Source organism: Perissodus microlepis, chromosome 3 (assembly GCF_051167445.1).
Source record: "Perissodus microlepis isolate ML-2025 ecotype Zambia chromosome 3, ASM5116744v1, whole genome shotgun sequence".
In the NCBI taxonomy this organism is placed as follows: Eukaryota; Metazoa; Chordata; class Actinopteri; order Cichliformes; family Cichlidae; genus Perissodus; species Perissodus microlepis.
In genome coordinates this window covers 12,573,084-12,597,120 of record NC_140463.1, presented here as the reverse complement: position 1 = coordinate 12,597,120, position 24,037 = coordinate 12,573,084, and the positions used below count along the sequence as shown (strand labels likewise).

The window sequence follows — 24,037 nt, the reverse complement described above, 5'->3', positions numbered from 1 at the left end:
TTGGCGTAAGTACAGATTGCGTTACATACACATTCCACTTTTTATTTCTACAGAAGTCTGGTGACACCGCAGCGTTACACTGCACTGCAAATATGTGTTTACATGTTACCTGCAGGCCTGTGCACTTCACTCTGCTGCTGCACATCAAACCTGAATGCGGGTTCCTCTGCACCAGCTGCGGTTTTTGCTAAGAAAGTGCAAACAGCCCGAATAAATAAAACAGGACAACAAAACTATTTTTTGTAATAATCAGAAATGACAAAGCTATTTTTTAAATAGTGTTTTCATGCTGATTTCAGGGTTTTTTTTTCATGGTTTTACTGAAACGCAAGCACCAATCAAGTAAACCTTTCATTATCATCAGTACTTAGACAAATAAGCAAACATCATGGCATCTGTTTTAAGCAGCTGCAAAAAAATATGTGTTTTGGCGACAGCGTGCTAGTGAAGGGTCAGTCTTAAGTAGCTTAACAAGCAACAGCAGCTGAAAATGGTGAGGAAGAATGATTGAAGAACTATTCCTCAAGGCCACTTTAAAACATCACAATAACGTCTGGCTGCTTGGAGGCAAAATATATAGAAATGACATATGGCTCAAGACTTTTACACATCAACATAGAGGGTGACAGATATCAGAGGTTTTTAATCACGCAGAGAAACAGTGAAGGGCACAAAGTTTGAACATCTTAAAGAAATTAAACAACCGATCAATGTAAAAGATCAGCTGTTCCTCCTCATGCACTGTTTCTAGATTCTATCAGTGGCCACGCCCCCTTGAAGGTTAAATCGTCTGTCATCGAGGAAGTTAAAAGTTTTTCAAGGCTGAAGGAGGAGAGATGTCTGCTGGTACATCTGCTTCACTCTGCTGCGGTTTGCTGTCTGCCTTCGTCCTGCTGGTCTCTGCAGGTGAGTCTGAGCAGGGTCTGGAACAGGAAACCAGTTCATTCCGCAAGTGTGTTTGCAACTGTTAGGCTGCAGGAGTGAATATGCGATAACACTGCTGTTTTATATTTTCCGGTCTTTTGAAAATGCCTGTCAGTCTGTGTTCATGGATACTTTAAAATTTGTGCTAAAAGTTAAGAAAAAAAAAACTCTTTTATAACGCGAGAGGAAGTTCAGGTGTGCAGGGTGAGGCATGTAGACAAAAAATAAATAAACATTTTAAAAAGTTGTAAATGATGTTTTGAATTAATAATTTATAGCTTATGTTTTATTTATTTATAACAAAGTATTTTTGTAATATTTAGGAGAATTTAAACGGCAACATAATTTTTGTAAAGGTCAGTTTTTGTTTCTTGATATAAGCCTGCATGGCTATGGGTAGTGTCCAGCAGAGGGACCTGTCACGTAGTTAGCCACAAGCTGCACTTCCAGCTCAGACCGAATTTTGTGGCTCACATGTGCCACAATGCAGCTCTCAATGAAGCGTGAAGCAGCGTGATACAAGACAAAATTAAGAAATTGCAGCCCTTGGAAGGCAGAGCAAGGTACATGTTTTAAGCTGTACTTGACTGCTTAGTTGATATTTTGTTGTATTGCTACTTTATTTGATTTATATTTGAGTTTATATTAATAAGAACCACCTAAGAAGATGTATTTTTGTGTTTCTGTCTAGTTTTAAGGTGTATTGGCGAACCTCAGCACTGTTAGATTCTGAATGAATCTTGAAGTAAAAACTCTGCACCTGTCGAAGCTCTCTATTTTGTCCCTGGTCCGGGGGACTGTTACAGTGACAACTCGGTAGCTTAGTGTGAAGGCTAGTTGCTAGCCCCCATGCCAAGTAAATGCAGCCCGTGCCTGTCGAGCTGGGTCCGTGTGTCAGCTGTGAGAGATTTCTACACCAGTCAAGATCATCATTGCTTCATTGCCTACCTCTACTTTGAACTCTGATGGTCACTTTACTAAGGTGCAGGTATTATGCTCAGCAAGGACTTTGCTGATATCAATGTCAAAATATCTGCACATTAATTCAGAGTTACCTGCCTTAGATGTTTTGTGGTTGACAGCCTTAAAGGTATAGTGCATTGCACGAAGTCATTAGAATCCTTAAATTATATGGGTTATTCTTCTTTAAAATAACATTGTGGTATCAGCAGTATTTACAGTTACATTTTGTCAAATATGTGAGTGCTAATCTTGCATGGTGTAAACGTCTGATGTGAGCATTGTTTCCAAAAGTTAAAGTAACACTCACTCAAATTTAAGTCCAGACGTTATTGCATAGAGCAACATACACATTACAGTAACAAGATGTTGAACCCTGCTGAAGAAGCCGATGACTTAGAGCAACAAGGAGTGAGATCCAGCAATCGTGAAATGCATTTAACTGAAAAGGGTAAAGACATGCAGGAATATGAGGCAAAGAAAAATGAGAAGGCATTTAACAAAGCTTATGACACTTGGAAGAAGGCAGCTAAAGAAATCAGAACAAAGTTTAAAATTTTGGCTCTCCTGAAGAGCTAAATAATGCCAGTCATGACATAAGAGACAAGCACGCTGTAGTACAACAGCATTATGAACCCAATCTTGCAGCTAATCCATGATCCCAGACATTGTTAAACGAACAGATGCTTGTGCAGTGCTTACAACTGACATTTGTGAAGTTATTGCTAAACGACAGGAAAATATTGAAAGGGAAAGAGTACAAGTGATGTTAAACAAAAGGGATATGGTTCTGTGTTTGGTGATACAAAAACTGAAACATCATTCCCAGATGGTTCAGTTGCACACTCAAAGGCAGATTCTACTGGCAGTCGTGAGGTGGAAGCAGAAGCTGAACTTGCAGCTAAAGGCCACAGAAGAAATACTGGCACAAGAAACCAAGATCAGACAAATGGAAATTGAGTGGAAATTAAAGGAATTGGAAACAAAGGCAAGGTTGGAGGAGGAGAACACAGCTTTTTTTTTTTTTTTTTTTTTTTGTTATCATCTATCGTCCACCTGGGCCTTACACAGAGTTTCTGTCTGATTTCTCAGACTTTTGATTTAGTTCTCAGCTCAGATAAAATAATTATTGTGGGTGATTTTAACATCCATGTAGATGCTAAAGATGACAGCCTCAACATGGCATTTAATCTGTTATTAGACTCAATTGGCTTCTCTCAAAATGTAAAAGAACCCACCCACCACTTTAATCACACTCTAGATCTTGTTTTAACATATGGCATAGAAACTGAACATTTAACAGTGTTTCCTGAAAACCCTCTCCTGTCTGATCATTTCCTGATAACATTTACATTTACAATAATTGATTACACAGCAGTGGAGAGTAGATTTTATCAAAGTAGATGTCTTTCTGAAAGTGCTGTAACTGTAAGTTTAAGAATATAATCCACCCACTGTTATCATCTTCAATGCCCTGTACCAACACAGAGCAGAGCAGCTATCTGAACGCTACTCCAACAGAGGTCGATTATCTTGTTAATAATTTTACCTCCTCACTACGTACGACTCTGGATACTGTAGCTCCAGTGAAAACTAAGGTCTCAAATCAGAAGTACCTGACTCTGTGGTATAATTCTCAAACACGTAGCCTAAAGCAGATGACTCGTAAGCTGGAGAGGAAATGACGTGTCACAAATTTAGAGGATCATCATTTAGCCTGGAGAAATAGTTTGTTGCTTTATAAGAAAGCCCTCCGCAAAGCCAGAACATCTTACTATTCATCACTGATTGAAGAAAATAAGAACAACCCCAGGTTTCTCTTCAGCACTGTAGCCAGGCTGACAAACAGTCAGAGCTCTTTTGAGCCAACCATCCCTTTAACGTTAACTAGTAATGACTTCATGAACTTCTTCACAAATAAAATTTTTATCATTAGAGAAAAAATTACCAATAATCATCCCACAGATGTAATATTATCTACAGCTACTCTTAGTACCATTGATGTTAAGTTAGACTCTTTTTCTCCAATTGATCTTTCTGAGTTAACTTCAATAATTACTTCCTCCAAACCATCAACGTGTCTTTTAGACCCCATTCCTACAAAACTGCTCAAAGAAGTCCTGCCATTAATTAATTCTTCGATCTTAAATATGATCAACCTATCTCTAATAATTGGCTATGTACGGCTGTAGTTAACCTTTACTCAAAAAGCCATCTCTAGACCCAGCAGTCTTAGCTAATTATAGGCCAATCTCCAACCTTCCTTTCATATCAAAAATCCTTGAAAGAGTAGTTGTCAAACAGCTAACAGATCATCTGCAGAGGAATGGTTTATTTGAAGAGTTTCAGTCAGGTTTCAGAGTTCATCACAGCACAGAAACAGCTTTAGTGAAGGTTACAAATGATCTTCTTATGGCCTCTGACAGTGGACTCATCTCTGTGCTTGTCCTGCTAGACCTTAGTGCAGCATTCGATACTGTCGACCATAATATCCTATTAGAGCGATTAGAACATGCTGTAGGTATTACAGGTACTGTGCTGCAGTGGTTTGTATCATATCTATCTAATAGACTCCAGTTTGTGCATGTAAATGGAGAGTCCTCTTCACACACTGAGGTGAATTATGGAGTTCCACAGGGTTCAGTGCTAGGACCAATTCTGTTTACATTATACATGCTTCCCTTAGGCAGCATCATTAGAAGACATAGCATACATTTTCACTGCTATGCAGATGACACGCAGCTCTATCTGTCCATGAAGCCAGATAACACACACCAATTAGTTAAACTGCAGGAATGTCTTAAAGACACAAAGACCTGGATGGCCGCTAACTTTCTGCTTCTTAATTCAGATAAAACTGAGGTTATTGTACTCGGCCCTGAAAATCTTAGAAATATGGTATGTAACCAGATTCTTACTCTGGATGGAATTACCTTGGCCTCCAGTAACACTGTGAGGAACCTTGGAGTCATTTTTGACCAGGACATGTCCTTCAACGCACATATTAAACAAATATGTAAGACTGCTTTCTTCCATTTGCGCAACATCTCTAAAGTTAGAAATATCCTGTCTCAGAGTGACGCTGAAAAACTAGTTCATGCATTTATTACTTCCAGGCTGGACTACTGTAATTCATTATTATCAGGATGTCCAAAAAACTCACTGAAAAGCCTTCAGCTAATCCAAAATGCTGCAGCAAGAGTCCTGACAGGGACTAGAAAGAGAGAGCATATTTCTCCTGTTTTGGCTTCCCTTCATTGGCTTCCTGTTAAATCCAGAATTGAATTCAAAATCCTGCTCCTCACATACAAGGTCTTAAATAATCAGGCCCCATCTTATCTTAATGACCTTGTAGTACCATATCACCCTATTAGAGCACTTCGCTCTCACACTGCAGGCCTACTTGTTGTTCCTAGAGTATTTAAAAGTAGAATGGGAGGGAGAGCCTTCAGTTTTCAGGCCCCTCTTCTGTGGAACCAGCTTCCAGTTTGGATTCGGGAGACAGAAACTATCTCTACTTTCAAGATTAGGCTTAAAACTTTCCTTTTTGCTAAAGCATATAGTTAGGGCTGGACCAGGTGACCCTGAATCCTCCCTTAGTTATGCTGCAATAGGCGTAGGCTGCCGGGGGATTCCCATGATGCATTGAGTTTTTCCTTTCCAGTCACCTTTCTCACTCACTATGTGTTAATAGACCTCTCTGCATTGAATCATATCTGTTATTAATCTCTGTCTCTCTTCCACAGCATGTCTTTATCCTGTCTTCCTTCTCTCACCCCAACCTTTTTAACAGCCTGCAAGTTTTTTTGTTTCTTTGTAAATATGGCCCTAAATGTCAATGAGACCCTTTAAATGTTCATAATGTTATATAATTATAAAATGTTTCCTTCAGTGACATCTTTTATTCAAGATTTAGCACATGCATGTTTCCAAATTTCAGCAACATTTTGAATGCAGGGGTATTTTTACAGAGTGGCTTTGTTTTCAAATGTGAAATATAAATATATCCACACTGCACATCAAACACACAACTCGCTCCCGAGAGAGTATATTTATTAACAGTGTCAGGATCTTACACTTTGAGTTTTCTTGTGTCCTTGTGATTTTCTATTATGATTTGTTCTAAGTTCACTTAGTTGCCCTAGTTCAGTGTCTTAGTTTGAGTTTCTTGTATTCTCTCTAAATCTCCTGTGTTACGTTTAAGGTCCGCATCTTGGTGTCAGTGTTTTCAGTTTCGTGTCCTCTCCATCCTGTCATGTGTAAATTCCTAAGCTGTGTTCCCTGTTTGCTTCCACTTCCCTCATTATCTTCTGTGTATTTATGTCAAAGTCTCCCTCTGTTCCATGTCGCGTCGTCCCTCAGTGTTGTGTGCGTTTCCCAGTGATTTCCCTGTGCCTCCTTGTGAGTTAGTTTTAGTTCATCCCAGTGTAGTTTTGTATCGCCCTTTTCCTTTCTGTTAATAAAGCCGTGCTTTGAGTTCATGCACGTGTGGAGGAAAACCTTTTTCTCTTAGATTCTTCCTCTGATTGGCTGCTGGAGAAGTGAACAGTTGTACTTCGATCCCTGTAACCTCTCTGCTCTGTGTTGTTTCCTCTTTCAGTCCAGAGAAACATCACGGTTGAGCCCGGACAGAACGTCACTCTGCCATGTCGAGCTCCAAACAACACCTCGTCCATCTGCGTAGCAGAGTGGAGCAGGGCTGACCTTGGGACAGATTATGTCCTTTTTTACAGAGAGAAGCGAATTGATCCAGACAACCAGCATCCATCCTTTGTGAACCGGGTAGATCTGCAGGATGGGGAGATCAAAGATGGAGACGTGTCTTTGATTCTGAAGCATGTGACGGCTAACGACACTGGAACGTACCATTGTCGTGTCGTTAAATGCCGTCAACGGCAGAGTCTTAATATTCCAACTCCCCCCATCAGCAGCATCCAGCTGACTGTTGTTGATCCTTATGGTGAGTGAGTAGAGTTCAGTATGTGTGTGTGATCAGAGGTGAAGCTGCTTCCTGGTTGTTGATCAGACTTTGTAGAAAGCAGCTGGGTCTACTGTACTATGAAGAAAGTTGAACTTACCCAGTATACTGTCTGTTGAAACATCTACCCAGGTTTTGTCAGTTCAGCTGAGAGCGTGTTCAGAGGGGGTGTACGGGATGGGGTTGGAACTGATCACAAACTGGGATTTTTATCTTTCCTTGTAAAGAAAATATTTAAAATCTTGCAGCGACAATAAACCCACTCAGCAAAGTTACACCAGAGTGATGTTGTTTTATATGGTAATTTTTGGATGTCCAGTTTTGTTCCACTGAAGGGGCTGTTGTGGATGTCTTTTCAATGTCAAAGTTTATATTCATTATAGGCTCTGCTGTAGGATGTTTTCTGTGTGAAGGAATGCAGAGTTATCAGCAGACAGCTGCAAGATGAACTTCTCACAGACAGTTTGCAAAATGTGCACATCGACAAAGACTGTCGAGTAGCTAGTCCAGTTCATACATACACACTTTAGAGCAGGCTACCAATCACAGCACCATTCACTTCCTCTTACAAAGTTTTTCACAATAAAATAGGATATTTAAAAAAATATTAGTCATGTATAATCGAAGTGCTCTTTTAAACTTATTAACACATTGTACTCCTTTAAAGAAATTTCAAAATACTTTAACCATTTTTATTTTACATTTTAAAAAAGATTTCAACATTTTTAATGTTTAAACACATTTTAAGAAATGAAAGTTTTGTAACCTGGTTACTACGTTAATTAAGTAAAATTTAAAAAACAGTTAAAGAAAAACAGGAACATGTGAAATAAAAATAAAATAATGACCTAACACATAACAAAATAATAGGCTAACACATAACAAATCATGTTTGTTTATAAATAATCCTTAGTAATATGCATCTTGTTGATAACAACAATGCTTGGATGTCATGTAGATGTCCAAACTCGTTCATGGGTCGATGGACCCAAAATAGACATGATCTGCAAATAGTACAGGCCTCGGGTCTGTGATCACATACCTGACAGCTGACACCTGTTTCTTACCTCCAGGTCTACAAGAAAGCGTCAGCAATGGAGGAAGCATGATTGCATGTGTTGGACTTATAGCTGGTCTATTTGTTCTTGTTGGTGAGTTTTGATCCGCAGAAAACCTGCCTGGAGCTGAAATGTCTTGGAATTTTTTAAAAAAAATGTTTATCTTTAATTTTCCAGCTGAACTCTGAGTCAACACTGTTGTCATCCAGGATTTGAAAGATTCCCACAACTGGAAAGATTCCAATGAATGTCAAACCCACTCGTCGTCACGCTCATCAACCAGCAGGAGGTGATGTTATAATAGAAAATTCAGTGATAGCAAATTGTGTTTTAATTCAGAGAAGCAACACGTTTTGATAATATTTAGGTTAGCAGCACTGATCCTGAGTTCAAACCTGAGCAGGACCCTCCCACCAGTGCAAACAAATGTTAATTTACTGTAACTTTTAACCCTTGACCTTTATTTGTTGAACTACAAAAGTCCAGCCTATTGTTCATTATTCTGTGCAATGTCACAAGCCATTAAAAATCGGATTAAAAGTTTTGCAGTAACATGTGTCCTACATTTATTTTGTATTTTTTATTTGTAACATTTCATTTTTACTGTGTACTGAAAACAACAGCTGAATATAACCCATAATGCTGTGAAGTCTTTTTTTGTCTGAATGTTTAATCTGATTTAGACTTTGATCTAAACCCTGGATTCATCAAAAAAGTGAGTACTGAAGGAAAAAACACAATTACAGCTTATAACTGTCTGACAGAAAAAGGTTTATAAATCTGGCTTCTTATCATGTTTGTGTAGTGTGCTTGGCTCCAAGTCACCATTCTGACATCCATCTGTGATTAAAGACAATCCCAGGAAGCTCTTATTACAGAGTGAAGAGTACCACTGCCTAACTGGAGGGTTGTCACAGTTGGTGCATGGCTGTTATTGCACAGTGATTACCAACAACATACACGTAAATGTAAATTTATAATACATGAGGTTATAAAGACAGACACAGGCCTGCAGTAATGAGTTATAACACATTTTTATTTATTTAAATAATACCTTCTGCTCAGAGTTCTCCTCTCTGTGTGGTTTTATTCCCTATGATTTCTCATGTGTTCAGTTAAACAGACTGAGCCCTGGTACTAACATGACTTTAAAGTTGTTACTCTGAAGATACTCTGAACTTCTTTCTGTACACAGATCTGTGTCTGTAACTGAGGTTGACCTTTGCCACCAGAGGGAGAAGCGTTCATTTAATCCAGTTGTTAGAGGTGTTTTAACATTTGTAACTTTTATTCAGCTCTCCTTTAATGTTTGTTAAATCAGCAGAGACTGAAACTAACTACAGTAACTGACTTCAGCTCAAGCCCAGACAGGACTGTGCTTGAAGGCACCAGTGAAATATGCACTTTTATTTCTAATTAAGTCATTTCACTTATGCATGAATACCCCAGTCTTTCATTCCCCTGCAGACATTTGGATCAGGCAGTGTCTGAGTTTTTCATAAACAGTAGGTCACATGAAGCCTGCTCATTTTGCTGCAATGTTTAAAATGTTTCACTTAGTTTAAGAATGATCAGTTAACCTGATGTGAGTGAATAACCCCTCTAAACCATCTCAGCATAGGTTGTATTGTAAAGCTCTACTCCCAAAAAATAAAAAAGAGCTTAGTTTGCTTGTTCTGCTGTGAAACTGGGCAACCAAAATGAGCCGTGGGCTCCTCATTCAGTTTGTATGTGTGGAAAACCTGCGAGTGTGGACAAAGGACAAAGAGATTTTTCTGGATTTTCTTATTCCAGTGATAATATATTTATTAGTCCCACAGGTGGGAAATTTGTTTCGTTACAGAAATTAGTTTGTAGCAGAAATTAGAAAACACTAGAATGCAATAAAATAAAATAAAATACTATATATGATATGATATGAAGGGATATGTTTTTAGCATTATTTCTGTAAGCAGTTCCAAATCTAAATCTTCTGTCAGTTACCCCAACCTTCATCAGCAATGACACCTGTACCACATTCAGACGAAACACCACTTCCCAGCTTTACCGGTTTAGTTAATGAGAGAAATGTGTCTGATGAGGTTTTGTCGCCAGATTGTTGAAATGCCATCTTTTTGCCATAAAAAACTGACTTGTAGTGAAAAAAGAGATAGAAAATCACATTTCTTTGGCCAGAACTGTACACAATTGAATATTTTATTGGTGCTTCTGAACATCATTGAATTGGCTTTGATTCATTATATTCTGGAAAACAGCAGGATTGTTATTTTTTGATGCAGGGTGGTGGGATAAAACCTTGTGTAAGCTTATATTCCTGCAACATCCTCAGATGATCCATTTGCTTACACTTATCCAAGTTAGGGTCACGGGCTGGCTGCTGGAGTCTACCCCGGCTGTCACAGGACATCACAGACAACCATTCACACTCACACCTTTAGAATAACCAGTTTACCTAACATGAAAATTCCACACAGAAAGACTTCAGGCAGATGGTGAATTCAAACCAAGGAACTTCTTGCTGTGAGGCAACAGTGCTACCTACCATGCTGCCCATCCTCTGACCGTGAGAAGAGTCTGGATGCAGCCACAATCTCGTTCTTTTTGTCACTACCCACAGCTCGTGACAATAGGTGAGGGTAGGAACGTATATTGACATGTAAATTGAGAGCTTCACTTTTACACTCAGCTCTCTCTTCACCACAACAGGTATAGCGTCCACATCACTGCGTCCGCAGCACCAATCCATCTGTCGATCTCCAGCTCCCTCCTCCCATCACTCGTGAACAAGACCCCGAGATACTTAAACTCTTCCATTTGGGGCAAAAACTCGTCCCTGACCCGGAGTGGGAACTCCACCCTTTTTCCGGCTCAGGACCATGGCCTCAGATTTGGAGGTGCTGATCCTCATTCCCACTGCTTCACACTTGGCTGTGAACCGTTCCAAGGCGAGCTCGAGGCCATCACCCGATGAAGCCAACAGAACCACATCATCTGCGAAAAGCAGAGATGAGATTCTGAGACCACCCAAGTGAAAGCCCTCCGCCACTTGGCTACGCCTATAAATTCTGTCCATAAAAATTGCAAACAAAATCAGTGACAAAGAGCAGCCCTGGCAGTGCCCATCACCCATCAGGAACAAATCCAACAATGGATTCTGTTCTGTTCTTGTCTGTGAAGTGGAGCAACACAGTTTGAAAGTATTCAGTTTGGCAGCACTGAGTTCAAACCTGAGCAGGACCCTCCCACCGGTGCAAATAAAAGTTAATTCACTGTAACTTTTAACCTTTACTTGTTAAACTGCGTAAGTCCAGCCTAACTGTAGCTTGCCTCCACCAGTGAAACTTTGATGTGAATCTTGGATTCATCAAAAGAGTTTTACTCCACATTTGATCCTTTTTCTTCTTACTGTAATCCTGCTGAATGAGTACTGAGGGAAAAACACAATTACAGCTTATCACCGTCTGACAGAAAAAGGTTTATAAATCTGGCTTCTTATCATGTTCATGAAATGTGCTTGGCTCTAAGTCACCATTCGGATGTGCACCTGTGATTAGAGTAAGAGTAACACTGTAAAACTGGAGGGTTGTCACAGTTGGCTGTTATTGCACAGTGATTACCAACATACACTTAACTGAAAAAATATAATATATGAGTTTATAAAGTTAGACACATAATGTGTTATAACAGGAGTTATAACACATTATTAATTATTCAAATATTGCCTTCTGCTCAGAGCTCTCCTCTCTGTGTGGTTTTATGTCATGTGATCAGCCCTGGTACTCAAATAACTTTAAAATTGTTACACTGAAGATTTTAAATAAATCTCACAAACTGCTCTCTGTACTGAGGTCTGTGTCTGTAGTTGAGGTTGACCTTTGACATCAGAGGGAGAAACGTTTATTTAATCCTGTTAATAAAGGTGTTTCCAGTGTTTTTAACTTTTATTCAGCTCTCCTTTAATGTTTGTTAAACCAGCAGAGACTGAAACTAAATACAGAAACTAAGCTCAAGCTTAGACAGGACTGTACTTGAAGTCACCACAGAAATATGCACTTTTATTTCTGCTTTAGTCATATCACTTACGCATCAATACTCCATTCTTTAATTTCCCTGCAGGCATTTGGATCAGGTAGTTTTGCAGCAATGTTTAAAATGTTTTTTTCAGTTAGTTTAAGAATGATCAGTTAACCTGATGTGGGTGAAGAGTTGGTTTGATGACTGTTACTCCTGTTTAGTCAATGTTTCTGTTAACAGTTCCAAATCTAAATCTTCTGTTAGTTACCCCCAGCCTTCATCAGCAATGAGACCTGTACCACATTCAGATGAAACACCACCTCCCACCTTTACTGGCTTAGTTGATCAGAGAGACGTGTCTGATGGTTTTGTCTCCAGATTGTTAAACTGCCACCTGCTGACCGAGCGAATGAACCCTGTTGTAAACTGAATTAGCGTCATTACAAACGTGTGTTAAATTTGATTTAGTGATAGTCGAGTGTGTTTATGCTTGTCTGTGTGGAGAGGATTGACTGGAATAGTGATGATGATGTCCGCTATCACTGTCAATTGTCAGTAAACACTTCATCTGGCTGATGAATCTTCACGTGACATATTACAAAGTCTGTATTATTAACTCTGTAATTAAGCGCCGTTCTTCTTATTTTACGGCACTGTTGTTCAATCGGGGAACGCTCTCTGTTGAGGAGAAAAGCATGAATTTGTTTGTATACGGATTATCTATTGTTTAAATGTCCCGGTAGTCGAAAAGGAGGCAGAGCTGCTGAGAAATGCTAGGAGCTAACTGGGCGCTAACCGTATCATTCAAATATATTGAATGTCGCAATGCTGGCAAAGAGAGGAAGTGACGTAAGATTTGCGCATGCGGGGTACGGATCGGGTTTCCGGTACGGATCCGGTAGCGACAAGCGCGAATGATCGCATGTCCGCCATTACCTGCCCGAAACCGGAAGTGACGTCATTTTCGCGGAAAATGTAGTTTTTTACTTGTAGGCCTTAAAAGCCTATACTGGTGTTTTTATAAGTCATGTTTGACTTTATGCTTTTCTGAATAGTTTCTGGGATGCTTAGAACTCAAATTGCACTGCTTTAAATAGTTTATTTTGATGCACATGCTGTTTTCTTTGCAAATTTGCATCATAAGATTGTTTTTCGTTTTTTCTGCAGTATATAAAAATTGGTGTATCTCAAAAATAAAACTATGAAGACACTCAAAATAAATTTCCTGTTGTTGTAAACTATTTTTTGCAACTTTTTTGTATTTAAAGTTTTGAGGGATAAACCTCTTAAATTTCTCCAAGTAGAAATATATGTAAAAAAAAAACCAAAAACGATTTTCAATTTGTTTGTAGTTTATTGCACTTTTTTGCAATTTATGTCGTTACTATGGACTTAATGCATACATATTATTAAAATGTGGGCTATAACAGTTGTATTGATGTATAGCAACTTGAAATGCTCCCTAAAATGTCACTACAGCATGTAAAAATATAAAGTAAGCTCTGGCGGCCTTGGTTCTATGGTAGGTCTTAAAGGGTTTAAGAAAACTTGTGGAAGATATATGTAAAACATCTGAGCTGAGAATTGAGGCTCTGTCAAGCTCACTTACTCATATTTTTAATTACTTCATTATTTTGCTGTTATTTCTCTTTCATGCTCAGACATGTGTCTCCCGCCTCTCAGCTTCCCTCTTCCCACTATCTGGTTTCTTTACACCGCACACACACCCTCAACCTCAAGTCAAAGCAAGACTGTTTATATCAGTTACCTGACATTTACAGTGTTAGATTGTCTTCCTGACAATATCAGCATTCTTGGATTTTTAACAGCTGAACTTTGAAGTGGATGAAGAGAAAATGAGTGCAGTGACAGAGTCGTTCTGCTGCATTCTGCTGCTTTTTTTCTGCATGTTTTCCCGTAAGTACAAAATAACAGCAGCTCACTAATAACACTAAGAACAATTGATTGATTGGAGGAAGTAAGAAGCTGTGTGGAAATGGAGTGGACTGTATCTTGTAGCTAAGTAACACATTTGGCAGTCCTGATATTTATTGCGACTGAAGCGAACCCTAATATAGAAAAAAGTCCACGACAGCTTATCTTTACATTTTTACATGTTGTTACACATTTTATTAATTTGTATGTATTACGTCAACAGCAACAACATAAACTGCTAAAAACTGCAATAAACTCAAAGAAATTACAATCATTTTTGTTTTTGTACACATTTTCTTTACTTACAACAATGTCAAAGGTGTTGAAGAAGAGGCTTGGGGCCACTTCATCCAGAGAACTGCTGCTTACTGAATATTTCCTCTTGTTCAGACTATTCTCTGTAGCGATGACTGTGAGCAGATCAGACCTGTCTGCAGTACTCAGCCCAGCCCATGTGGCACCAACAACCATGCTACATTCAAAGTCACTTATATAACCATTCTTCATCATTCTGATGTTCAGTTTGAACTTCAGCAGGTTGTCTTGATCTAAATGCCTAAATGCATTTGGTTGCTTCCATTTTATTGGCTAATTAGGCATTTGCATTAACAAACAGATGTATACAAAACGACAGGGATTGACCCAAAGTACTTTTTCGTAAAGGCAGTGAGATTAATAAGGAATGTATATAAAAACTGATTTGAGAAGGGAATAAAACCTAAGAACAGGATTAAGATTTAAATGTAAAATATGATTAAAAATACATGAAATACAGCTCAGGAATCTCTGTTTGGTCCTCACTGTGAAGTGAACAGTTGTATTTTCACCTTTAACCTCTCTGTATTGTTTCCTCTTTCAGACCAGGAAACCATCACAGCTGATTCTAAGCAGAATGTCAATCTCACATGTCAGGTACCAAATAAAACGGACCCCATCATTGTTGTAGAGTGGAGCAGAGCTGACCTGGTACCAGAATATGTTTTTGTGTATCGGAATGAGAAGCTTGATCTGGAAAACCAACATCCATCCTTTAAGAACCGTGTGGATCTGCGAGACAGACAGATGAAGGACAGAGACGTGTCTCTGATTCTAAAGAATGTGACGATTAATGACACTGGAATATACGAGTGTCATGTCTTCATGAGTGCAACAGAAGTTCGTCTGAAGACCAAACCCATCTGCAACATCAGCCTGAGAGTTGTTCCTCTAGGTGAGTGAGTAGAGCTGAGTGTGTGTGTGATCAGAGGTGAAGCTGCTTCCTGCTTGTTGATGTTTGTTTCTAAAGATGTTGTTGATGAGACTTTGTAGAAAGCAGCTGGTCTGAGTGATGTGATCAGAGTGCAGTAGATAATGTCTGACAGCAGTTTGAAGAGGAAATGGATTCTGTTCTGTTCTTCACTCATCACCTACCTGACAGCTGACACCTCACACCTGTTTCTCACCTGCAGGTCAGCCAGGAGGAGACACAGAGGATGGATCTGTTGGACTGAAAGTTGGCCTGCCACTTTTAGGTGTGCTACTTATTGCTGCTGCTGTTGTTGTTTTTTGATAAAGAACAAGGTCAAGATTTATACCAATCTGGGCACGCAGTAGAGAATGAGCTGTAGACTTCAATCATGTAAAATGTGTTTCATTTCTGTCAAACCAACTGTTTTATTGTGTTTATCAGTGGCTCTGTGAGCTTCAGTGTGTTCGTGTGTATTTTGTTTCAAGATGCTGCTTAATCTTTAACAATGCTCTGTAGTCAAAATGTTTAAAATGAGTCGAAGGTTTTCTTTTTTAAATATGTTCAGAAAGTGTGTGGGAAAATAATTATTGGAGATTAAGTAGCGGAATTTCAAGAGCAGGACCACGTCTCCAACACGCTCCGTCCGGTTCTCATCTAGATAGGTTCCCCCAGTTCCGCAAGCTGTTGATTCTCATTTACGTGCCTCACCCTCCCTTCCTCCCTTTTTCAATTCTGTAACTTCTTCACTTCTATTAGGTACATGGGGATCTGCCAGGCCCGGGAACCGACGCTAATCCCTTTCAAGGCCTTCCCCAAACCACAGCTCAATTCATGTCCAAGAATTAACCTTTACCTACTTATGGATGGCAGTGTTCCAGTTTGACCACATGGTGGCAGCTTTGTGTCTCTCTTATAATGCTGCTGCATGGTAGGCTTCAAAAGCCGAATGTTTTTCAGCTTTAAATCAGCCAAGATCCTGGCTTTGCTCCATTTTCCATGAATATCTCCTGAATTTCCCCTCACCCCAACCAGTCGCAGCAGATGATTGCGCCTCTCTGGTTTTGTTGGAGGTTTCATTCCTTATGAAGGAAGGTTTTCCCTACCCACTGTCACCCAACGCTTGGTCACAGTGTGTCATCTGTTTTTTGGGGTCTTCTCTGTACTATTGTAGGGTCTTTAACCTTAAATACAAAATCGCCTGGAGGTGACTGCTGTTGTGATTTGGTCCTCCATAAATAAAATTGAATTTAACTGACGGACTGTAAACTGTTTCTTTTCTTGTGTACAGCCACTGCTGGCAGAGAGAAAGAAAGTAAAAACCTATAAGGGAGTATCCTTCATCAAAGCTCCACCAGTCTCCTAGAATATGTTCACACGTACACGGGTTTTTTGAAAACAGATTTTTCTATGCATGTTTCGTCCAAACGTAAACTGCATTTTCAATCACTGAAAACCGAGATTTTTATCAACTCCTGCCGGGGTGGAGATTTTCGAAAACTTAGTCAGATTAAATCTCCGTTTTCCTCGTCCACATGTAAAAACTATCTGCAGTTTTTACACGCTTAGATATACACACAAAGTTACTGTACCTCCATTTAGAAAGACAGAGGCGTCAGAGCGAACTTCTACATTCACACACTGATGTCGTCGTCAGTTTTTAACAAACTTTTTTTTTTTTTTTTAAGTTAAATTTAGGCCTGCTGTATGGATTTTGTTCATTCCTAAGTTGTGAGTCAACACCAGCCAAAATACTGTCTTTCGTTATTAACATTTGAAGTGATGAAGGCATGAAGGAAAAATAACACACAATTAAGTGCCTTTCCAGAAAAACTTTTCAGAAGTACTGCATAAAACCCTCTTTACTGTTTCCCTCCCAGGCTTCTAGACTTTTTATTGGACAACATTTCCACAGGGCTAGGATCTGGCAAGTTCTTGACAACATTTGACTGTGTTTTTTGCATTTAAATTGGACAGATATTTTTCAAAGCTGCACCTGTGGACGGGATACTTAAAAAAAAAACGTACACATAAAATCTCTGTTTTTAAAAATACCCGTGTACGTGTGGACGCAGTCCTAGATTCATCACAATTGGACTGTTATTTTTTTTTTAAGTAAGGGGTGTCCAACTCCAGTTCTCGAGAGCTACTGTCCTGCAGCTTTTAGATGCATCTCTACTCCAACACAGCTGAATCAAATGGTTGGATTACCTCTTCAGCAGGCTATCAAGTTTGGCAATGGCCTGATAACAAGCCATTCATTTGATTCAGCTGTGTCGGAACAAACCCCCCCCCCCCTTAAAGAACTACCGGACCAAACTGGTTTCATTAAAGGTAGGCACTCATCAACAAGTACACGCAGAATACTTAATTTTATAAACTATTCATGTAGTAAAAACATTGAAACCACGATATTGTCTCTAGATGCAGAAAATACATTTATAATCTTTATTTATATTTGCAACTTTACACAATTTTGGTTTTGGAGACTCTTTCATAAACTAGTTGAAAATATTACATAATTGCCCAACAGCCTGTGACAGCACAAATGCCCAAACAACCCCCAGCTTCTGTCTCCCCTTCACTGTTTGCAATTTTTATTTAACCACTAACAGCAGCAATCAGACACGCTACAGTAATTAAGCGCAAAAAATGCAAAAATGTAAAACATAAGATCAGTCTTTATGCGGATGTGTTACTTTTTCTCCAACACTCACAAACCACTCTCTGAGGTAATTACATTAATAAACTTATTCTCAAGTGTTTCATATTATTTGATAAACAGTTCTTCCCATTAATTGCTCCTTCCAAAATTCTTCTACCCCGCTGCAATTTGGAAATATTAAATATTTAGGTATTAATGTTATTAATGAAACCACACCCCACTTAATAAAGAAAGTAGAAGATGATCTGTCTAGGTGGAAATCTCTACCCATATCACTCATGGGAAGGGTTGTGTCAGTAAAAACTATGGTCTTGCCAAGACTCAATTATTTATTCTTAGTGATTCTGAATAAACAATCAGTAGACACGTTTAGATCTGTTCCGACGACCATTTTCATTCATTCCTTTAGAAAGATACACCAACGTGTATCAGTCTAAAAATGCTTTAAAGGACCAAGAACAAAGGAGGACTAGATCTGCCTAACTTTCAACACTACTTCCTAGCCAACAGGCTACAATCATTTTAGCATAGTTTAAAAATACCCTCTATGATGAGCCCTGGCTAGATGTAGAACAAGCACTATGCAACAATATAGATTGCAGACCTACCATTTATCAGGTCAAACATTAAATGACATGAATGCTTTAAAAGTATCAACATCGGCTCCTCTCTGACAGCATGGTGGGAGTTTATAAAAATGACCTCGTTTTCATGAATCCCATGCAGAGATGGGCAGTAACGCGTTACTTGTAACGCGTTACTGTAATCCGATTACTTTTTTCAAGTAACGTAAAGTAAAGTAAGGGATTACTATTGCAAAAACGGTAATTAGATTACCTTTACTTTCCTGTAGGAACGCTGCATTACTAAAACCGTGATTTTTTTTTGCGAGAATGTCTCATGACAGTGACGTAAGCAAGTGCAACGTTGGTGACAACAGCTGTGTGCAGATCAACAGTGGATCATATATCGAGTACGGGAGAGAGTATGAGCGTGCAGCGTTTAAAGCGTGGAAGTACTGACCTTACTTTGAGTTTGATTCCATAAAAAGTGACAAAAACATTAGCGTCCATTAGCATTGTGCGTGGGAAGAAAACTTTTTACAGAGAAAAAAACCCCCAAAACTTCCAAGCAAGCTCCGAGTACGCTACGACGTAATGGGAAATTCACAGAGAAACTGCCGTATCCTTCCACTGACCGCTGCGGCACACCTGCACCAGGGTAAACCTCCGCCTACCCTACTCCTGCTTTACAGGTGAAAATAGAGCAAAAGGACCACTAGTCTTTGATTTTATTTATTTTCTGCTGTGTTTTACTTGCATCTATTTGAAAGAGTGAGTGTAAACACAAAAAAAAAAAAAAATTATGTGCTGGAATGTGCAGAAAATAGGTTTAAATATTAAACTAATTTCTTCCAGTCAGAGAATGTTGCATATAATTAAATTTTTGCTTGATGCATAAAGTTAAAAGATTAAAACTAATAAAACAAGTTTTAAAAAGGGACTTTTTCCATTTGATTACATTTTGTATGATGGATTATGTAGAAAAAGTAGAATTGGGCTGAGAGATCTATCGTTTTATCACTTATTCAGGTTGTAAATCGTGTTTTTAAAAAGTAACTAAGTAACTAAGTAATTAATTACTTTTGAAAATAAGTAATTAGTAAAGTAACGGGATTACTTTTTTGGGGAAGTAATCAGTAATTAGTTACTGATTACTTTTTTCAAGTAACTTGACCAACACTGATCCCATGCAAATGTACACCCATCTAAACAATAGTGATGGGATTTTCGGCTCTTTTTAGAGAATTGACTCTTTCGGTTCCCAACCGGCTCTTCAGGTTGCTTTGTTGCTTTAATTAATTTATTATTAACAACAATATAAAATTATGCACAAAAAGAATTACTAATGTAAAAAAAATGTGGTTTTATTTATATATGTTTATATATAAATATATACAGTGGCCCCTAGAGACAAAGCACCTACAAACTCCAAAGCACATTTCTAGCGTTAACTGAACTTCCAAAACAGAGCTACCTAGATCACTTAAATGACACAATTGAAAGCATATGTGTATTGTTTATGTATTTATACACAAGCACTCATATATATATTCAAATAATTAAAAAAAAAAAAAGTTCATTTACCTGTTACTACCACACACCAAATCCGGTCGTTGGTACTTCCTGGCTTGTGTAGCCACTAGGTAAGAAAAGCTCAACACTGCCCCTAGCATCCTGGAGCACTTCTGTTGTGTTTTGCACATGTTTTGAAGTTTTTACGTGCTTCGGAGTTTGTACGTGCTTTGTTTCTAGGGGCCACCGTAAATATACTTTTATTTATTCACTCCACATAAAATGTAATAAATAAATCATATAATACAAAAACCAACTATTTACATTTCAACTTTTAACTATTTAAATTTTCAGCTTTTTCCTTTTAAACAAATTTAAAGTGAAACAACACAAAACATTGCAAACCACAACACAATTACATATAAATTAAAATATGAAAACAAAAAGAAGATGCATATTCTCTGTCATATGGACCTGCATGAATAAACTTTCTGAATCCTTTATCATCCGCAACTGAAAATAGTTGTGGATGATTACTATACCTTTCTAATGTGACGTTGTTGTCCCTGGCTCTCTTTCTCTCTTTCTCCCTCCTGCTCTGTTCCTGTGTTACTGAGTGTAACTACCGCCTCTCCCCCCTCTGCCCAGCGTAAAGCACAAGGCTCGCATGCTGAGTGAAGCGGAAAAAACGTGCGAGAGAGAGGGTGAGAGAGAAAAAAAACAAAAAAAAAAACGGCTCGCGATAAGGAGCCAGCTCGCGTCGTTCACGTCAAAGATCCGGCTCTAAGAGCCATTTCGTTCGCGACCGACCCATCACTAGTCCCTGGCTCTCTTTCTCTCTCTTTCCCTCCCGCTCTGTTCCTGTGCTACTGCGAGTGTAACTACCACCCCTCCCCCTCTTCCCAGCGCAAAGCACAAGGCTTGTGTGCGGAGTGAAGCGGAAAAAAAAGTGTGTGAGAGAGGGTGAGAGAAAGAAAAAAAAAAAACCCACGCGTCTTGCGTCGTTCACTTCAAAGAGTCGGCTCTTAGAGCCGTTTCGTTCGCGACCGACACATCACTACTGAACAACCATGACTTTTAGTACAGATTAATAATATGACAAACTTCCCAAATTGCAGTTTTAAAGAAATTGAATGCTTGGAATATGTATTCAAAGGAACAGACTTTATTCCATTTGACACAGTTAAGTTAGAATAAATTTTTAGAATATCAACAAATTAAATCAATATCAAAAAGACATTTAAGCCTACTCAAGTCAAATTACAAACACCACCAAGTATGCATACATGCCAGCCCTCCCGATTTTTCCGGGAGAATCCCAAATTTCAGGGCCCCTCCCGTAAATCTCCTAGAGCCACCATTCTCCCGAATTTCTCCCGATTTCCACCCAGACAACAAAATTGCCAAACCACCTTTAACTGGACTGTCGGACAACAATAACTGTGACATTTAACTTATTTTGTCCAATAAATAAACACGGTAAAATTCAAGTTTTTTGTATGTATATGTATTACCCCCCTAACAACATTCCTCTTGAATGTCTCCCTAATTCTGAGTTCTCAAGGTTGGCAAGCATGGTACAATTGCTTCATCTCAAAACTCCCAAATTGCTTTGTAAAATATACAGGACTCTCCCCAAATTAGATGAATCAATACCCCTTCTTATTGCGAACTGGGAGACTGATCTGTTGGTCTACTTGAAGAACAGTTTTCTGATGTGTTTAAAATATGTTTAAAAAACATTCATTTGATTAGAAATCACAATCTACAATCAATCCAATACAAAATACTACATAAAGTGCACTATACAGATCATACTCGTTGGGCGACCTATATAATCGGGGCAGGGATGGTGGCCCTGACCTGGATGGGGGCTCTTTTGGCTCTTGGGTGGTGTTTTTCTGATGGTTGCGTGAAGCACTGCTGAAGGAGTCTTTGCCAGCAGACGAAAGTTACTGGCCTGGTAGCTTTGCTGTTTATAGGTGGGTCCAGGGCAGGTTTGGGAGCATGGGTTTCTGGGCGCTGGCAGGTAGGTTGTAACTATGTTTCTGCACGTGGTCTCCGATTTTAGTGGAGGCCACTCTGTAGGTGGGTTGGATATAGGAGAGGTGGAGGATCTAATCTGGTTGTCTATTGTCTTTGCACTTTGTGGGGCCTGGTGGTGCTGCCGTTATGGAGCCCAGTCTGAATGGGCCCGGACATTCTGCCTTTGATGAATTTTGGGAAACTGGGTCATTATAGGGGTCAGGGGGGGCTGGCTACCTCTGGCTTCTTCTTGGTTGGCAACCAATGTTAAGGGGTATTACTACCCCCTGGCTCACAGCTCAGTGGACATTTTGATGAGAAAATATGTATTTGACAGATTTGAGGAAAATACTAATAAAATAAAATAAGTGTTCCCTTTAGAAATCTTAATTTTTTTGCTCTATAAAAATAGTTGTTTTTCTTTTTCAATCACTCATCTTAGAAGTAGGATATACATGAAAAGAGAAACAAATTTTTTTTTACTCTCTGGGAAAATGACTCAGTGACTCAAATGATTCAAAATACCCGATTCATTTTGGTGAGTGACTCATTCAAACTCGATTCAGTAAAAATAATCGAATTTACCATCACTAGAAGGCTATATATTCAAATCAATTCAGTTCAATTTTATTTATATAGCGCCAAATCACAAGAGTCACCTCAAGGCACTTTATATTATAAGGTAGACCCTACAAGCAAGCACTTCAGGGACAGTAGAACGGAAAAACTCACTTTCAACAGGAAGAAACGTTCAGCAGAAATAGGCTCAGGGACGTGCTGCCATGTGGCATGACCGGTTGGGGTGAGAGGAGGAAGAGAGGACAATATACTTGCTCGGGAAGAGAGCTAGAGATTAGAAAACTTAGCCTAAAACATACACATACTGCAGCATAACTATCGGAAGATTCAGGGTCACCTGGTCCAGCTCTAAATATATGCTTTACCAAGAAGGAAAGTTTTAAGCCTAATCTTGAAAGTAGAGATAGTGTCTGTCTCCCGAATCCAAACTGGAAGCTGGTTCCACAGAAGAGGGGCCTGAAAACTGAAGGCTCTCCCTCCCATTCTACTTTTAAATACTCTAGGAACAACAAGTAGGCCTGCAGTGCGAGAGCGAAGTGCTCTAATGGGGTGATATGGTACTACAAGGTCATTAAGATAAGAGAGAAAACCATTAGAAAACCCCTAATAGGAAGTACGTTGGCAACAGTGGGAAGGAAGTAACGTCCAACAGAACTGGCTAGGGCGGGGCAGCCATTTGCTGTGACAGGTTGGGGGTTAGAGGAGGGAGAAAGGTAAAAAGACATGTTTTGGAAGAGAGCCAGAGATGAATCATGACTCAAAATTAAATGCAGTGCATAAACGCCTGGTGACATTGTCACTCCCACCACTGTATGACTGTTACTGATCTTATCTCAGTGATCTGAAAAATCAAGCTATGGTGGTCTATATCAGAGGTTGACAGCCTAAACAATTCACCTGTCTTCCTCCTCAACATGTGATGGGGGCTTTTTTGTGAAGAAAAAGGACAAAACATTAAGACCCTTTATTGATTTTTAAGGTCAGAACCAAGTAACAGCTAAAAATAAGTATTCTCTGTATTTGTGTAGGTTCTCAGTTTCAAAAGCAGGACCCAAAAACAGGAGTTCCTATGTCGCATACAGTGTGTTTATTTTAAAGTAAAAGAATGAAAAAATGCTGAAAACAATCTTCCATGTGTGGAGGTAAACACAGACATGTTTTATTGCATGTTTTATTCGTGTACTTATCCCTCGGTTCTGTGGTGTTACTTTCCCGGTGTCTGTGATGATTATTTCCACAACAACAGGCTGCTCTTAGTACAGACGATCAGTAAACAAAGAAACTTGCACAACACTAGCTGGGAGCTGACTGAGTTTCTCACCACTATTCGATTGAAGCTCAGCTACTCTGTTAAGTAGCTCTCCTGATGAGGCTGATCAGCAACAGGTGAGTATGATTATTCCTCAGGTGTGACTGGCTCCACTGCCAGAAAAACTCTCCAGGTGTGGTGTTTCAGGAAAAACTGGACACTGCCGCACACGCACACACACAGCATACTGGACTGGGAAGGCTTGAAAAACATTATGAATCCTCATGTTTTGACATGAGTTAAATCGGGCAGTCACCAGATTATTTATTGCCATAATTTTAGATCCCATA

General features: G+C 39.1%; 2 protein-coding genes across 2 annotated transcripts; both read left to right on the top strand.

The window, feature by feature from the left end:
- Positions 1-812: 812 nt before the first annotated feature.
- Positions 813-8,568, top strand: LOC146389964 (hepatitis A virus cellular receptor 2 homolog). The gene is made up of 4 exons (XM_084913830.1): positions 813-906; positions 6,485-6,844; positions 7,936-8,013; positions 8,098-8,568. Exons 1-4 carry the CDS (start codon positions 837-839, stop codon positions 8,106-8,108), a joined length of 519 nt encoding a protein of 172 aa, XP_084769956.1. The 5' UTR covers positions 813-836; the 3' UTR covers positions 8,109-8,568.
- Positions 8,569-13,674: 5,106 nt separating this feature from the next.
- On the top strand, positions 13,675-16,033 carry LOC146389963 (butyrophilin subfamily 2 member A2-like). The gene is made up of 3 exons (XM_084913836.1): positions 13,675-13,851; positions 14,729-15,079; positions 15,318-16,033. Exons 1-3 carry the CDS (start codon positions 13,791-13,793, stop codon positions 15,416-15,418), a joined length of 513 nt encoding a protein of 170 aa, XP_084769962.1. The 5' UTR covers positions 13,675-13,790; the 3' UTR covers positions 15,419-16,033.
- Positions 16,034-24,037: the final 8,004 nt, after the last annotated feature.